The 19,072-nt window shown below is 38.2% G+C and overlaps 1 protein-coding gene across 7 annotated transcripts in view; it reads left to right on the forward strand.

Annotated features, from left to right (window-relative positions):
• LOC137179643 (teneurin-3) overlaps nucleotides 1-19,072 on the forward strand; it is a 370,272-nt gene that overhangs the window by 285,567 nt on the left and 65,633 nt on the right. For all 7 annotated transcript variants that reach the window (XM_067584473.1, XM_067584474.1, XM_067584475.1 and 4 more), the window contains 6 exons: nucleotides 2,983-3,102; nucleotides 5,379-5,511; nucleotides 5,887-6,015; nucleotides 10,053-10,184; nucleotides 10,346-10,481; nucleotides 14,105-14,248. In XM_067584473.1, the coding sequence (XP_067440574.1) occupies nucleotides 2,983-3,102; nucleotides 5,379-5,511; nucleotides 5,887-6,015; nucleotides 10,053-10,184; nucleotides 10,346-10,481; nucleotides 14,105-14,248 (794 nt within the window). The remainder of the gene's footprint in view (nucleotides 1-2,982; nucleotides 3,103-5,378; nucleotides 5,512-5,886; nucleotides 6,016-10,052; nucleotides 10,185-10,345; nucleotides 10,482-14,104; nucleotides 14,249-19,072) is intronic.

Consider the following 19,072-nt stretch of genomic DNA (forward strand, 5'->3'; position numbering starts at 1 on the left):
TGCTTTTGTCCCATTTTTATGCTAGCCTTAATGTTTCAGAGCAGAGGGCCACAACCCTGTAATAAAAATGTCCTGTATTTCCATAATGGAATGGGGCTGCAACCTTATAATAAAAATGTTTTATTAGACCTCAAAACAATATTGAGTCTGTGTGTGTCTGTGTGTCTGTGTGTGTGTGCGTGTACATGTGTGGTGGGAGAGTGTTGAAGGGCATTTAAGAATGGCTGTTTTACACTTTAAAAAAAGAAGAAATATTTTTTAATTTCCCCTTGAGCCTACAACACACACAGTAAGTGAGAGAAAGAGAGACAGTGCAGCATTGGTTGAGTGAGAGGAGGGAGCGGTAGCGAGAACAAAGCCAGTGAATGAGTGAAATAAAACATTATTTTCTTCCATACTGGTTACATTATAAAGCAGAAATAAATAACCGTCAAATACTCGACAGATGATTTACTGTGGAAAGAGACACTCTTAGTGTCATTCTCCTCCTCTGCATTTCTCCTTTTCGTTCATTTATTACATCCAACTAATGCAACAGTAAATGCAGTGAAGAACAGGACACATATGTGTTGGTTCTGTGGTGTTGGCATTTCAAATCTCATGCCTGCTGTGTGCCATAGGAGCATCATTTCACCTGCATCAAATGAGGTGCGTCAATTATCACTTTCAGTGCGTTTTGGCCTTTATTTTTATCACATCCATCAGTAATAACTCACCAAGTTGATTGCTGAGGAGGTCAAGGAATACAAGCACTCAGTCAGGCAGGTGTTAAATGAAGGTGTAAGCTGATAAAACTAAACTAAAAAAAACAAAACAAAAAATCTAAAATTAAAACTAAACTGATTTTGAAGACAAAACAAAGGTGAATAGTATAATTATGAACAATGAGGTATTAATACCAAGATTTTGGGTGTGCTCACTTTTGGTTTTACTTTCACTTTTGGAAAGTGGTTTATTGTAGATAGCACACACAACTATGGCAGTATGGAACTTCAAGGTTTTTAGCGATGCTGAAGTGTTCCCAATCTCAACAATGTCTTTTGTGAGTAAAGTAACATTACTGGTAGAAATGATGGACAACCTACAAAATAAGTTGTAATAAAACAGAATTTTGTTTTAACTGGATGAAAAATGAAAATCAATGTAACTAATGTTCAGCATGCACAAACGCATTTTTGTACATTTTTGTGATGAGAGGTGGTCTCAGAAGGTAAACCAGCAGGTGCAATTTCATGCCAAAGTTGCACCTAATCAGCATAAACTCATATATAGTACGTAACCTTTATGTAATCAGGTAATCTCATTAGGATCAAGATCTCTTTTGTGAGAGAGACCTACAGCAGGGAGAAAGAAAACAAACAACAAACAAAAGCACATATAGCATCAGACCAATCACAGACAATCACTGAATAGACTCAAGGTTAAAAGTTTAAAATCAACCAGAGGGATGCAAAGTGATGGAAGGTGGTCTTCCCAAGTTCAGTATTTACCTGAGGAGTAACTAGAGTTTAACAATCCTGAGATCTGCTCTGCTGAGCATTGGTTTTGAATTTGACAAGAGAGGTGACATAGTGAGGCAGCTTTTGCAGGAGACATTTATAAATAATATGATACAATGTAGTTCCCTTCTTGTTGCTAGTGAGGACCAACAAAGTTTTTCATATAATACACAGTGGTGTGTAGGATATTTATCTCCTGTAATGAAACACGAAGCACTGTGATAAAATGCATCATGTTGTGTAAAGGTAAAGCCAGCAGCTTGAGAATACAGCAAATCTCTGTCATCAAACACAGACATGTTAGTAGAATGTACAATCATTTTCCTGTCCTCAAGACAGAAACATGCTTTATTTCAATACAGGAAAGAAGACTATCATGCCAGATTCCCAGGTATTTATGAGATCAGACAAATTCAATTTCAGGACTATGAAGTGTATGCATGGCAGGGAGATACAAACTGGGATTATGGGTTCTTCAGAATAAAACACAATTTGTCTTGTCAGTTAACATTAAAGGCAGATTATGAGATGTATCTAAATATACATTATCTAGATGCAGCTTCAATTGACTGCAAGCCAAATGCATATAAAACTGTGTCATCCACATAAAAAATGATATTATAAGTCTATGTTGCAGTGATATAATTGTTTATGAAGAGTGTAAATAGTAAAGGACCCAGCACAGACCCTTGTGGTACCCCCTTATTTATCCCAAGGGAGGTTGCATCTCGTCAGTTACACCACTCCACCCAGATGGTGCGATCAGGTTCATTTGGAGCCTAAAAGGCACAAATGCAAAGACAAATGGACTTGCATTTTCTGAAAAGGGTACTGTGATTGTGTGTGGGGTTTTACTGGCTTTACAGTGAGGCCTTGATGTTAACTTACTGAGTCAGGCATGCTTCAGCTGCCATTGTTGTCATTTGTCTGGTTAGACTGAAAAATCAGGCAGATTTATGTCAGTTTTAAAAGTTAAGTGATGTAGTCAGTGAGGTCCATAGGAAAAGTTATTGATACAGATAGGAAATAAAAGGAAGATAAAAGAAGAGTAAATCCATTGAATAGTCTCACCAATGTCACTTGAATGTAACTCCTGAAAACAGTGCTGTAGTGTAAAAAATATGCAAATGAGTGTGATAAGGATGTGTGCTGTGGTAACATCAGTGTCCCATTACAGTACTCTCACTCCCACAGCTCAGCAGTTACTATCACGGTTGTTGTTTCAAATAATGCCTCACTGCACACCACAATTCCCCTCACAAGGAGTAATAGTGATGATAAGAAAAGCCAGGGTGTCTCTGTGTGTGGAAGTGTATGAGTGTAGTATTGAATGGTCTTTTCTGTCCTTAAGGGCTAAATTTGCTCAATTAATTACAGTGAAAACATAAAGTAATTTCTCATGTAAATGTTGTATGGCGTATGGCTTTAATAAAAATCTCTCTCCACCATCTCTCTCTCTCTCTCTCTCTTTCTCTGTCTCCAGCTTGGTGTCAATAATTCGAGGTCAGGTGCTGACAGCTGACGGAACACCTCTGATTGGAGTCAATGTGACGTTTGTCCACTATCCTGAACATGGATGCACTGTAACACGCAAGGATGGCATGTGCGTATATACTTATACACAGCATGTGTAACTTGTTTTAGATTTAGGTTGCACCCTGCATCCTAGCCCACCTGACCCTGCATTTAAAATTCTTAAAATAGATGTTATCTTCTCTCAATCCACTGAATTAACCTGACAAATGTAATATCAATGTGACCTACTGTAGGGCTGCCAAAGACTGATGAACTGGAAGAGAGATTATGTATCCAAGACTGCCAAGACTCATTCTTCACACTGTTTTACACAAGATATACTGCACCTCACAGTGTTATGATTGCACATCTGTAGCAGGCATTAACTGAAATATGAAATATGAAATATGAGACAAACCTAAGAACAGCCATGACGGCCCTCTGGCTTCCCCATGGTCCTTAGGTTTGTGTCTTGCCCTGGGCTGCTGTGTTTGTGTGTGTTTCTTCCTTCAGGTCCAGGTAGGTGGAGACTGTATTAGTGAAACTGGGTGCACCTGGCCAGTCCATCTAGAGTGCATATAGGACCAGCCATCCCCGTTCCTTTCCTCTCTCTTCATTGCTGGCTCTCCCCCTTGTACCACTATTCTTTTGTTTGTCTGGTTGTGTTTCACTTCTCTTTAGTTTACACCATACAACATTACACATTCACACATTCACTCACCAACACCACTGACCTACTGACTGACCTTTTCATAAATTGGATTAATATATTTTGTTGCAGTTTCTTAAAAATAAATATAATTGATTGATTTTTGAGTACAACCATTTGTATTTCCCTTTATTTGTCATGGCCTTAGAGCCGGGTCATAACACAGCAGTGTGCTGCTGAATGTCTTGTTGCACCGTTGATATCAGGTCCAGTTCAGTCCAGGTGAAGTTAAACCACTGCCCAGATATGGGATTCTGGACCCTCTTTCAGTCTAATGACTGATGAACAGTAATTTAATCCTTTGAACCCAAATGATGCAAAAACTGTCCCTTCTCAGAGTCAGATTTGTCATACACACATGGAAACCACTCTTTCCGGTCACAACAGTATAGTGTCCACTGGATGCTAAACCTAAAAGCTAATTTAATTCATAAATGTAATTCAGAAAATGTTGGACAGATTAACCAGACCAAGAATATGAGGGGACCTTGCTGTCCCGAGGAGGAAAACATCTTTTGGCCTGACCAATTTTACAGTGAGACCTTCTCAGTTTTGGAGCATCTTTTCATTTAATATATGATATAGCAAGTCTTGCTGTTCATTTGTATATAATCTTAAAACTTGGTTAAAAAGCAACCATCATACCTAATCACTGCATACGTGCTTTGTCTTTCCTCATTTGCTTGTCTTCCTGTCTGTGTTTACCAGATTGTGTCCCTTCTGGTTTCACCTCTATCCTCTGTAATGAAATGTGGTTTGATTGGGTCATGTTTAACTGCTTGTGCCGATTGTCTGCTTAACATTCTTTTGTATGAATTGCTTGCACTGTAAATGTCCTACTTTGAATGTTGCTTGCCTCACTCCTTTTAGCTTTTTATTTCCTGTTGAGCAGCTAAAAATGAACTTTTTAGCATAAATGCATAAATAAATGTCCATCCCAAAAATTGATTCTTGAACAATCAGATATATCATTTATTATGTGGACAAACCATTAAAAGCAAATTTATTCATCATGATCCAACAGTCCAGAAAACAATCAGGCTGAAGATAATGTGTGTGTACACACACACACACACACACATATATGTATGTATGTATGTATGTATGTATATAAAAAATACAAATTGCATGAAACACGTAAAACACACACAACAAAGGGAGACCATTTATATCACACCTGTACTCTGCTCTGCTCCCCCCCCCCATACACTTCAGCCTCTATCTTCAATCTCAAGCACATCAGCTGAAGAGGTGTGAGAGTGTGTAGGAGTGTGTAAAGCGTAAGACTCTTTTAAAATGCATTGGATTCACAAGGATTCAATCAATCACTATAGAACACACTTCTGTACACACAGGGACACAGAAAACAAAAGACAGACAAACATGTGGACATGTAATGATATGCATTATTACACTCATAAGGAAATGCGTGTAAATTCACAGACACACTCGAAGAATTTGAGCCAGTTAAAACTTCACAGTTCAACATTTAAGTGTCAGTTCTCTTAACAGCTCTTGAAGGCAAATCCCCTCTTTCATGCTTCAACAGTTTTAGGGTTAACACAGCTCAGTCAAGAAAGTTTTAATTAAGAAAACTGTTCAGTTCAGTCTCTACTACTTACATATTTATGTTTAATTGTGTTTCTGTGCTGCAGGTTTGATCTGCTGGCCAATGGTGGAGCATCCCTTACATTGAGTTTTGAGCGTGCTCCGTTCCTCACCCAGTACAGAACCGTGTGGGTGCCATGGAACGTCTTCTATGTGATGGACACACTGGTCATGAAGAAGGTGAGCCGTGTCACTGCTCATCACAGTGTCAGGGACTGATGACTGGCAGATAGAAACACAGACTGACAGGAAATGCGGTTTTAAGTTTTTTCAGTGAGGCTTTCATTGTAGATTTTTGTCTTTCAGCTGAGTGACAACAATTGGAGAATTTGTTTGTTAATTGACATCATTAATTGATTACCATGTAGAGCATGCAGGATGACACTCCTAGCTGTGTTCTAATCTGTTTCATGATGTATACACTATCTGACTGACTGACACCCTTGCTGACTTACTGTAATATAGGACTGATGAACTCATTGTTTCATAGTCAGTGAACTGATGACTCGGTGAAGGAAAAGATTAACTCGCGCATGTTATGTCTGGCTGTTTCAGGAGGAGAATGACATTCCCAGCTGTGACCTGAGTGGTTTCATCAGACCCAGTCCTGTCATCGTTGCTTCTCCTCTGTCTACGTTTTACAGATGTTCACCTGAGGATGGCCCCATCATACCTGAAACACAGGTAATGATTAGTACATAGGTAGCCTTTTATACATTCAGATGGATGTATGGGATCAGTGCTACACAGATAGTAAAAATCTGGTCGGAGCCTGTCAGTGTGGTCCACCTTGACAATTGCCCATGATGTTTTTACATGCTATTTCAGAGGCATTCACATCCTGACAAGAATGTGAAAGAGGAAAAATGTGATAAGGCCTTTTCCACCACAGGAAATTAACGACTTGTAACTTAAAGTGTAGCCATTGTCACAGGTTCTGCACAGGAACTGCACGCGACACCCGCCTTCATTCATTTTTTTAATATTGATTAAAAAAAAAAGATAAAACAAACAAAAAAATTCCCGCACCCTAAAAAATTTTTAAACCTAAAAATAATAAGCCATATTTATAGCACATATGATTTTCACAAGCTGAAAGCTACAATTGGCATAATAAGTAAATGAGCAATGTCAATAATGTCAATTTAGAAATGAAGCTCTAAACTCCATGGTTGCATGAATCAGTAAGAGAGAACTGTTTTTACAGTCTGAGCAAAGTTTCTGGAAAATGTTTGGAAGTGCCAGTAAAAAAATAGTTTCCAAAACTTTAACTCTGTTTATAACACTCACATGAACACTCTCGAGGTTTATGAATTGTAACACTCTGTAAAGCTAAAAACTAACACATTTATCAGGCTTGGTCCAGGACAGACAAACAGAGACGGAGACAAACACACACACTTATAATAACACTTACTAACGCGCACACACACACACACACACACACACACACACATACACACACAGTTACCACAGCTGAAGAATTGTGGCTCTGGAGAAGTTGTTTTTATAAGAAACTAGTGGTATATGCACACACTCATACACAAGACACACGACACACACACACACACAGAGCCCCACCCTGTGTCCTGTCTCTAATTGCCTATAAGCCTAATAGCACGTTTCTCTTGGCGGGCAAGTGAGGCTCATCATGGAGGAATGTTGTAATTGCATACACATTACACTGTGTTATCTTTGTATGGTGTGTGTGTGTGTGTGTATATGTGTGTTGTATGTAAGAGAGAGGGAAAGAAGGAGAGGAAAAAAGAAGTATACTGAATGTGTGCGTGCAAGAGAGACCGAGAGAGTAGAATACAAAGAGAATCAGAGGTGTGTGTGTGTGTGTGTGTGTGGTTCTTTGTCGTCACGTTGTGTTAACCCATCCACAGAGGAAATGAAACAGATGACAGAACTCCATGTGTGTTTTTATATTTTTACAACCCTGAACTAGCGCTCCATAATTATTTTTTATTTGACAAGCATGTGTGTATGTGCCTGTCTATCTGCGATAAAGGCAAAGAGAGTGTGTGCACGAAGGAAAGCATGCGTGAAGCGTGTGTGAGGCATAGTGTGTGTGTGTGTGTGTATGTGTGTGTGTGTGTGTGTGTGTGTGCCTGAGTGCAGATCAAAAGCAAGCGAATGGAAAGCCACTACTTAGCTTTTGGTGGAGCTGAGTCCATTAGAGAGGAGGGCAGTGAAAAGGGCAGTCTTAAAGGGGATGTAATGGATCTGTAATGAACACTAAATGCCCAGCTAATGAAAAGGCAATAGTGCAGTTGAAAAATATAACACCGGAACAGTCGAAATGGATCATTCCCTAAGGACCTTTTTTCTTCTATTTTTTTATTTTTCAGCTCTGTCCTGCCATTCTCATGCTCCTTCCTCTCCTCCCTGGAGATCTCACACCTTCTTTTTTTTGGAGGTTCTTCACAGAACGTACTCCTCCTCCTCTCAGCTTCTGGCCATTTTGTTCGGAGTTGTTCTACCTCAAACCAAATGTGGGGATGTATATGGAAATGTCTTTTTGCAAATATGCACATTTTTTCTCCAGCCAATTCATCAATGACACAACCAAACCTTCAAGCAGAGAGGACTAAAGTCCCCCTCCACTCAAAAATATGTTTTTCTCTTTGTTCCTACAGTTGGATGTTTGAGCTTCACTGTGCAGAATGATGTATATGCAGACTTTCACACTAGAAGGCTGTTTTCACATTCATCTGCTGAAAGTGCGTGTGTGTGTGTGTTTGTGTGTGTGTGTAAAAACCATATCAGACACACTTTATTGTTCCAAGCAGAGTATTTTTATGTCTATGATCTTTAAAAAAAACTCAACACAAATGCAGAGAAAGCATGCAAACAACATAGAGGAAAACACTTGAAACTTGAAAAATCCATAATTTTCTTGCTCATTAGCAGAGCAGCAGCAGCTTCAGTCCTCTGTCAGTGTCTACACAGAAGGCATTCATGCACAGTACTGTGGTGCAGGACACTTGTGTTTTGGCAGTGCTCAGAGCCCAACACACAATCACTGTACTTACTGGACTTGAAGTATAGAAAGTGTGAGTAAAATGTGCTGTGTAGACAGCTGTATACCGTCAGACACCAAAAATAAAAAAGTGGCTGAAACAGCTCCTGTGTAGACAAGCCGTTAGACAAATTTATATGCAAAATAATACAATTATTACCTCCAAACAAAGTGGTTGAGAGAATCTGATTGACTTCTTTACAACCTGTCTGTCCGACTGCTCTAATTTCGGACATCTGACTTGTTGTAGCAATGTTGCTCTGTTACCAAATATCAGCATTTGGTGAGTACACTGATATCATAACCAATAGAAACAACGTCCAAAGCTACAATAATAAGACCAAAGTTTCAATAAACCAGAATTCCCCTTTAAATTTCAGACAACCTCTTATCCTTGATGAAGTTTAAAGATGAAATGTCTTCCTTCTTCTCTCTCTTGACTTTGCTACTCTGCTGTCATGCTGCTGCCCTCACACTCCTCCTACAACTCAGTGCCATCCCACTGTTGACACTCAGTGCCTCCACACCAGCAGTGATGTTGACACATGTTGCGTGTCCTTTGCTTTTTATGGCTGCCTACTGACAGAGCTGTGATGTAGTCTGGCTCACCACACTCAGGTTCAACACAAGGACATATGCATCAACACACATTGTGATAGATAAAGACACACACATACAATTCATACAGTTGAATAGATAAAACACACTCATGCATACATCTGCACAGGCATCCCTTCAGTCATCATCTCTCTTTAACAAGCACAGACATCAAAGAGCAGAGAGGATGACATGTCACTTGACAGTGAACGGTGAGCAAAGTGGCACATTTGGAAGGAAAAGATGGTGTCTCACCATGGGTATCAAAAGGTCAAGGAGGTGTCAATATGCAGTGTCTCCATGTGTATGTGTGTTATGATCTAAATCAAAGCAGTCCTTCTGCTTGTCCTTTACCTGCAAGTGCACCCGATAAAATATGTACTTTAACATGACTTCAAAGATGTAGCCCAGGTGAGGTGCACTCATTAGAGACATTATTTGTTTCAAGTGCAGCCAGACTCCATTACCATCTGGTTTATTTCCACAGAGTTACCAGGACACACACCTTTGATGCTTTTATTTCCTTAATACTTTTTTTTTGTCCTGGTCTGGAGGAACTGCCGCCTGTGGCCAAACAATTGCTAATAGGCAACTCCTGTATTCACAGTGTATTTTTAATTATGTTGTTGGAGGCTAGTGCCAGTCAGATCCTGATCATATTTTAAAGTTCATATTGTATTATTTTCATAAAATAAATCATAAATTTTACTTCTATTTTGTTTCAAACAAGATAAAGAAAATCTTTAAGTTCAATGATGGAATGCTTACACTGGTCTGTTAAATCTGAAGCTCTTTATTAAAGTGGGTGAGTCTAAATTTTAAAATGTTATAAAGTCATTTCATCAAAGCTTAAAATTATTAAGACATTATTTTGAACTATATCACCCAGCTCTACCACATTGAATTTTGATGTACTGAGTTGGAACATGTTCTGTATTGTTTTTCTCTCCTTTGAGTATTCTCACTGCTAGGGGCCATATGACAATGTATGCCAAGCAGCAGTCCGTTCCCTATATATACAAGGCCTGAGATAACCATCCGGGTGGTGAAATAGTGTTAGGTCCTGACGTGTTGTCTGTGTGATTTTATCTATCTGCAGGTTTTACAAGAAGAAACCTCAATACCAGGCAGTGATCTAAACCTGATCTACTTGAGCTCCAGAGCTGCTGGATATAAACCAGTCCTCAAAGTCACCATGACACAGTCATCAATACCTTTCAACCTGATGAAGGTGAGATCCGTCATATATTTGTAAGGATGCTGTGGCGTGAAGATATTTGTAGATACTGTATACCATATAGAATACTGACTATTAGCTGCTTCGGTCACATATATCAGTCCAACACATAACAGTCGAACTACCGTTTTGTGACCTTTGTTCTGTTTCTCCAGGTTCACCTGATGGTTGCAGTGGTGGGTCGCCTCTTCCAGAAATGGTTTCCTGCCCAACCAAATCTATCCTACACCTTCATCTGGGACAAGACAGATGCATATGGCCAACGCGTCTATGGACTATCTGAGGCAGTTGGTGAGTTTGCATCTAATAGCAAAGCTAAACAGAAAATAACTTTTTTTTTTCAAATGTGCACTAGTTTGGCCTCTCTCTAGATTTTGTGTGAGGCTTTTCCAAAGTCTAGAAGCAACAAGAAGTCAGCAGTGAATAGGAGAAAACATCTGAATCATCATTTTAACTGAATCACTGTAACTAGTTGCCTGTCTTTAACCCATGGCTGGAAGTAACAAGATATTCTAGGAATCATGGGAAATCAATTACAATATGGTAAAATTAATATATAACAAATGAATTGCACCAATTCAACACAAAATAATTCCTAGTCTGTGCTGAGCATCACAGTATACAATAGTAGACAATATAAAGTGCACAGTAAGTGCAATACTGCAATGCTGACTTCCCCTGAACATACATTAAGCTGCAGACAAATACAGCTAAGTTCAAATAGATTTTGCAAAAAGGCTTTGACAGGAAAATGGTTTGGACATAATAAGCATGCTAACCCCTCTGACACCTTTATGAGGGACATGTCGAGCAGACACACTCCTCAGTGAGTTATTACTTATGGTAGACCAGCTTAAGGGGTGGAACATAAAGGAGATTTACTACTATGCTTTGCAACACTTATGAAACTGGTGTTCATGACTTATAATTTGGAGTGCATGTCTGGCACCTGTTAAAATCAGAGCTGAGACACGTGTAGAGGTTGAATTCATTCGACATTTGCCTAGCAACAGTGTGCCAAGCATACTTGACTTTAAATGTCAAAAACACAAACACAAGTTTCATTTGAAGGTAGCAAATGTTTAAATCCTACCAGAAAGCAGAGTTTGAGTGCACTCATTTGTTTACAGGATCTTTTCTTTTTTGCATTTCATCCAAAGAAGAATAACATTACCCTGGGACATATGTTTCATTCTATATCTGTATGGCGGCAACTGGAAAAACATTTATCCATCCCATGTATACTCCATGACTTATGGCCGATTTGGAACAATAATCTACTGTTTTCTGGATTCAGTCGCTTTGTATTCCCTCCATGGGGTTCTAGAGGTACCTTGTCCACCACTTTATAAACTATTTTTTCTTTTCTTTTTGTTTTTACACAGCTGTTCATCTCACATACTGTGCATTGAAAAGAGAATTATGTTTGCAGCTTCAACTGCTGCATACCAACTATGATTTACTTAGCTCCAATAATAGTTTACAAGTTGAGTGCTCAACAGTCAAGTGATATGGTGCTAATTGTTCTACACTTGATTATTAGTCCCATCACATTTACCAGAGCCTCAGTGTAAATCCTCTTTGAATTTTATTGCATGCAACACTGACATTACATGAAATTATTATTAGTATTGCTATATCTATTACTGCTGTTTTGAAAATCGTATATCATTTGTCTTTTGTGACCTTCAGTTTTAGTTAAGAGACAAAAACACTGTAGGTTGAAAGGCTAGAGGTTAACAAATGAAGAGGTGTGAATGGTCTGTTGTGGGATATAAAATACAATATAACATAAAGTATGAACAATAAGTAGACATATACACTCATTCAATCTGCCACAGATCACAATTGAATCCTTTCTCCCTATATTCCAGACTTTGGACAGTTTTAGACTTTGAATTCAGGATATTGTCTTACATATGATGGTAAGAGGTGTTCTCCAAATCTATAATTTCTTGTGGAAAATGTGTTCCTTTTCTTTTTCTTGGCAAAAAACACTGACATGTGTTCTGAACACTGTTTTTTGGCTTTCTTAGTAGCTGGTCAGTAACATTACATGAGTACCTGTAATATAACCCACAAACCTCTTTAAGATAGAGTTTTGAGGTAGCATGAATGAATGGTCACACAGGTCCAGACAGTGATTAATAGCAGATACAGCAGGATAGATTGTCTATGCCAAGGAAGGCGTGGAAGCTTATCTGCTGTTCGCAATCCTTGGCAGGGAACAGCCAAACAAGGCATGCATTACGTCAGGTTAACTCAAACAAACCTTGGTGATTACACAGCGGCATTGGGTGACACCGACAAATAATCACACTGTCAAAGTGATGATGGTAGCCCTGGGTGTCTGCACATGTGGCTGTATGACAAAGAATGAAAGGAAGAAAGAAAGAAAAGAGAAAGAACAAAGTTATCTTTTTAATTCAGCGATCAAATGACTGATTTTTAGCAAAATCCACTGCAGACCCAAACACAAAGCTCCTCTTCTATTCCCTCTCTCAGCTTGTTGTCACTGCTTTTTCTTTCCTGTTTCTGCTGACATGATGGTTTCTCCTCTGTATAATTATAGTCACATACGAGACACCCAAACAGGAAGGCAGAAATGCATTGAGTGTTGATCTTTTTTTTGTTGTTGTTTTTGGCACTGACAATAATTCATTTGATAATTAAAATTATAAAATCAATTAAGACAACAATTCTAAAAAATAGCAAAATTACTAAAAAAAAATATGTGAATAAATGAATATCATGCCTAAAGAAATAAAGAAAAATCTGTAAAATGTCTAAAGAAATTAATGTCTGATTTATAAATGTGTGACATAATAAAACATAAAACATTTTTCTTCAGCAGAACAAATTTTTTCGAACAAGAGGATTTTGTTTTTTATTAGCAAGATAGTTTTTTTTCTTTCAGTGGGATTTTGCTCATGGGGGTGAGGATGTGACCTACCCATATCATTTTCAGATTAACTTGTGGCATAACTGAGGAAATTCCTCAATTATAAGGCAATTTTTGCCTTGTTCTGTTAGATTTTTTTATTTTACTGAGTCTAACCAAGGAACAATAAATAACTTTGTATGTCAACAAGACATTTTATGGAACAGTCATATATGTTTTCTAGCAATATATTCATGTTTACCTTGTTAACAATTGGTAATTATTATTAAATATTATTATATTATTACTGGACATTATTGCATGGCTAAAAAAGTACAGTAATTGTTGCACCATTCCCTAATAATTACTGGAAATTCCAAGTGACTACTCTAAAGTAAAGTTGTACTATTTTTTTCTAATCCACATTCTGTGTGACCCTTTAGCATCTCTCCAGACCTTCATCCCTCCTCTCTATTTTTATCTTCATTCAGCGTCCTTGCTCATCTGGTTCCTTCTCTCTCCCCCCTGAAGATCTCTATTCATTCCAAATTTAATACACACACAGCTGTTGCAGCTGCCAGTTCACACAATGGAAATGGCAGAAAATGCACCTGGCAGAACACAGCACTGTGTGTGTGTGTGTGTGTGTGTGTGTGTGTGTGTGTGTGCACCAGCGTGTGTCTGCTTGCTTGTGTGCACGCTGATTTGGCGTTACAGTGTTGCACCTCATGGAGACAGGCAGACAGCCCTGACAAGTAGTTCCTTTGTGCAAAGAAAGTCAAAGCAGGTGTGTGTGTGTGTGTGTGTGTGTGTGTGTGTGTTCAGCCAGAGAATGAAGGCCCTTAGTGAACCAGCAGCAGGAGTCAGTGGATGTTATAAAAGCAGACAGATGGAGGTTAACTCTGCGGTTCAACCTGTTGTGTGTTTGCCTTGGTCTGAATCACAGAAACGTTCCCATTTGGTTTGGTCTGAACACGATCACAGTCAAATGAAGCATCTGAATAATCGCCCTGTGTGTGTGTGTCTCCCACAGTGTCAGTGGGGTTTGAATACGAGTCCTGCTTGGACCTCATCCTGTGGGAGAAGAGAACGGCCATTTTACAAGGCTATGAGCTGGACGCTTCCAACATGGGAGGATGGACGCTGGATAAACATCACATCCTGGACGTACAAAACGGTAGGAGCCATAAAATGATGAAAACATACTCTGCTCCTTCACAGTGCAGATATACTGTGCATCTTCACACACACACATTCAGAATCTTCACATTTTAAGGTGATCAAACATATAATACTGCAAAATACTTTTTTTTCTTTTACCTTAAACTTATATTTCGATGGAAACAAGTTGATATGTGACAGCTTTGAGTTTCTCTCTCTCTCTTCTTATCATTATCTGGTTAATTATATGTGCAACAATAAGAGGACGAAGTGCATAGAAATTTAAAAGTATGTTAATCTCAGCAGTTGTCAAAACAATTGTTGTCATACAGGCTTTGGTCGACAGAGCGGAGGAAAAGAATTAAGGAGTGTGTGTGTGTGTGTGAGAGAGAGTCTGGCCTATTTGTTCCAGCTGCCCGGTGGTATTTTTGCTGGCCTTTCATGTCTCTCTCTCATTCTCTCTCTCTCTTTCTCTCTCTCTCTCTTTTTTTACTTTCTCCTCTCATATATAGCGCAATCACCTTTCATCTGTGTCTCCTCCTCGTCTCCTCCCCCGTCATTCTCTTTTGTTTTTTTCTTGTACTTTATTGTCATCTTATCGTTCTTTTCCTGTCTTTCTTTCTTTGAATATTTAAGTCTGTTCCTCTTTCTCTCATCATGAACTATAGCAAACATTTGATTTAACTTAATAATTCATATTAAGTTCGACGGCTTGCTAGTTTGGAATTTAGAAACAATATCTTGACAGTACTGCCATTCAAATTAATGATGTATTGATTGATGATGATGAAATGATTAAGGATATGCAGATGTTGGCTAATGCAGTGATACCTAATTTAGGGTTGAGATATGTTGACTGATGTGGAATTCCAGGATAAAGGTACATCCGATTACATATTATTTTCCAAGTGGGAAAACTGAACTGATGTTAACATGCTTCCTTTGTCCAATTTGTTAGTTTCCTTGCTTTGAAAAAAAAAAAAGCGTATTGGAACTGTCACAACTGTTTGTGCTGTAATTTGAAGAGTTTATTTCAGAGCTATTATTGTCAACACAAACAAGCACAAAAACGAAACGATTGGTAAAAATATCCTCACTTTTTGAAAGTATAATTAAAAAGAGTTATATTTCAAAAAAAACAACTAGCCAAACTCTTATAAGCCAAGATCTTTAAAAATCATCTACAAAAGCTCCTTGATAAAAACATGGAAGCTCAGTAACCAGATTTCTTTCAGTGCCTTTACAGAGCTGGTTTCAATCATATACATGTAAGTCTCAACCAAACCATAACTATAAATCAAAGCTAGACATCCTGGTGGAAATGTCCATAGGAGAATGACGCATGGCTTTCTTTGACTGAAAATTGAGTAGAATATTAATGGCTCACTGATATTTTAATGCTCAGTTTAGTAGATTGATGTGAGTTTTTGTTCTTTTATCCATTTATTTTGACATCGACTGCTGTCTCGATGAGTTGAATATTTCTGTTTAGTCAGAACTCCACATAGTTCCAACTGTTTGCAGCAGTAGGGTTACCACATCTCATGTTTTCTGTTCAGTTCATGATCAATACTGTGTGTGAACTTGGTGTGTAAATACATACTATATATATTATATATATACATACTACATATTGTACATACCATGTTTACAGAAATCTAATGGCCTTTTTCCATATGGCAGAAATAGCCTCGCTGAAGAGTGAACTACTGCAGTTATATCTGTAATGCACAGTGCACATGGCTTTCCCTCGGACAGGACAGCAGAATAAAATTAGCAGGGTTGGGAAGGTTACTTTAAAATGTATTCCAATACAATTAATTATCACTTAATTATCTGTTCAAAAATATAGTCAGCAACTTAATCCAAGTATCACAATATTAAAGTAATGTAACTTGATTACTTTACCTTACTTTTGGATTACTTAAATACCAAATATGCAAAGAGAGAAAAGAAATATCAATGAAATAACTTAAGCATATTCTGTAAGAATGTAACCTTAGAAAAGAAAATGGAGAAACCAAGATTTTTAGCATAAGAAATGTGTTCTCTGCTCAGTGTATTTTTAAAGAAAAACTTGCTTACTGTATGTCACAGTGGGGGAAGACCCCCTGCCGGGTATTTGTGCCCACTTTACGAGAGCTTTGTCCTCCTCCACAGCTCTTCTCAGAGGAATGGCAGCGGCAGCCACATGTGCAGCGACATCACGAGTTTTGCTGTGTCCTTTTATTCGGTTCTATCTGCATGATACGTTTTCTCTAACTCATTCAGTATCAAACGTGCTCGACAACCAGTGACACACTGTTAGCTCTGAGCATGTTACGCTAACACAGTCATCTTGGTGGAGAGCTGTTATGTGCCCTACAAGCAACCGTCCCTGCCTACTCTCCCAGCCTAAATTCACTGTGTGTGAAGTATGTGTACATGTGCCCACTGTGTGCAACTGTGTGCCATTTGGTATCATCCTCTACTCACACCATTGTGGATCAGTGAGTTATTTTGCCGTCTTGTTCATGCTCTGCTTACGTTTGGGACTTTTACAGTGCATGGGAGTATGTTGTTCTTTGTACTCCTGCTAATAATCCCCATTTTTATTAAATGTATTGGTAATCAGATTATGTCTTTTTTTCTGTGACTTTAACAGAATAGTTACCTTTTTTTGTATCATAATTACGTATCACCGTTCCATGTATTCCGTTACTCTCCAAGCCTGAAAATAAGTTGTTTACCCTAAATGACATATTAGATGTGCACTGGTTCACACAGTGTGCAGTAAAAGAGCCAGTCACCTGCTGCTCTTCATCTACCAGCTCACTGTGGCTGTTTCCCTTTTTACCAATCCTCCTTTGCAACATCTAAATATGATCAGCTGACAAAACGGCACAAAACATTTTGCTGCGTAGACCAATATTTACTGACCAATAGTACAGTCAGTTTTGCATTTCCTGTGCATACTTCATAATAAAAGTTGTACACCAGTGAGAAGCTTTTTATGTGAAGTAGCAACAGCAGGAAACGTTTGGATTGCATGGTCATCAACTAAACACAGTAAATAAGAATATTTTATTTTCAGTTTTCCAGTTCTTATAATTTCTGAAAGCATTCTACTGTGTCCGTTCCAGCCATAAAAGTAGCAGGGACCATGTGCACTTTCTGACCTCTAAATAATAAGTTTTCAAATGTATACAGTATATTACAAATGTTAGCAAATGTTGCAAAGACTTCTTGAGGCCACTACAAGTAAAAGAAAATCAAATCACTGAACTTGACAATATACAAGACACTAATTTTCTTGAAACAAAATACTCTTGGGTAATCTAAACATGGATATTCAGCTGTTGGAGATGTCAAGTCACCACTACTGCTACATGTTCTTCAGCAAACTGACAGCTACAGTAGAGGAAAGAATATATATATATATATATATATATATATATATATATATATATATATATATATATAAGTAATAGCCAGTCTATGATCAAAACACACATTTTTCTCCATCAGCAAGTGAAGATCTTCATCAACAGCATCCATTTGGTCGCTCACAGGATCTCAGGTTCAGGTTCACCTGATGACTAATAATCAAATACTGAATTGGCAACAATTCTATTACCTTAAAGTACTGTTTTCTCTGTGAAAACTAAGAAACTCACACGACAGAGACAGCATCATTTGTGTGAGTTAGTACATAAGAACTGATCTAAGCAGATGACTGCTGAGGTGCTTGTGTTTAACCCAAAGAACAAACACAGCTGCCATGAGAGCTGGCTAAATTGACTTTGTTTGTGGATTTTCAAAGAACTACTTATAAATACATAAAAATCGTACCTAGCATAGTGAGACCTGGGATGATGGAAGAGACTGGTCTCATCAGCAGGAGTGGTCGTCACCTGTGAGGAGTAGAAATAAGATGAAGAAAGGCATCAGGATTAAGAGAGACATGTACTACTTTGTAAAACATTATTTTTTACTGAGAGTGAGTACTTTTAAATTTACTTTACTTTTTTAAACCCTCCTTTCATCACAAAATGATCTATTTTCTAAGTATCTAAGTATATACATATGTGTATATATGCAGCATGTACATATATGTGTATATACATATGTGTGTGTGTGTGTGTGTGTGTGTATATAGATATAGATATATAAAAGCATGTATGTACAGTACATACAAGCTACAAGTAAAGCTAAAGCTAGAAGTAATTTGTTAATAGAGTTCTACCTCTTAAGGTGAAATCTCTCTGGAGCCACAGATTGAAAAATATAAAAATATATATCCTTACACTGTGTAATGAGCAATCGTTCACAGTCATTTATATTTAAACAAAGTACTGATGCTGCAGAAAATATTTGAATGTCTTTAATTGTGCTTGGAATTTGGTCTGAATCTTTCAAAAAAAAAAAAAGTTTAGTGTCATCAGCTATAGACTCACGGTAAACTTTCTGCCAACCCCTAATGCTGTACAACCCTGCCATGAGGGAAGACAAAAACATTACTAGGAAGAGGGGAGGACATTTTTCTTCATTTGACAACGTTAAAAGTAAAGTTAGGATTTGTTGGCAGCTTCCTGACTTATTTTAAAAAAAGACGAGAGAAAGAGAGAGAGAGTGAGATAGAGAGAAGCAGTGGTCAAGCGAGCTCGAGAGTGGATGAGGAGAGCGAGCAGTGATACCGAAAGCCAGTGAAGGAGAGGAATAAAACTTTATTTTCTGATTGTTTCACGGCGGTTACAAATAAATATGCCCACAACCACACCCCGCACCTCCACACGAACCTGTGGAGGTGCACCACGCCTGATAATGGTGCTGCAGCTGCTAAATACACATCATAGGTGTA

The sequence above is a fragment of the Thunnus thynnus genome, chromosome 3, assembly GCF_963924715.1.
Source record: "Thunnus thynnus chromosome 3, fThuThy2.1, whole genome shotgun sequence".
NCBI lineage: Eukaryota > Metazoa > Chordata > Actinopteri > Scombriformes > Scombridae > Thunnus > Thunnus thynnus.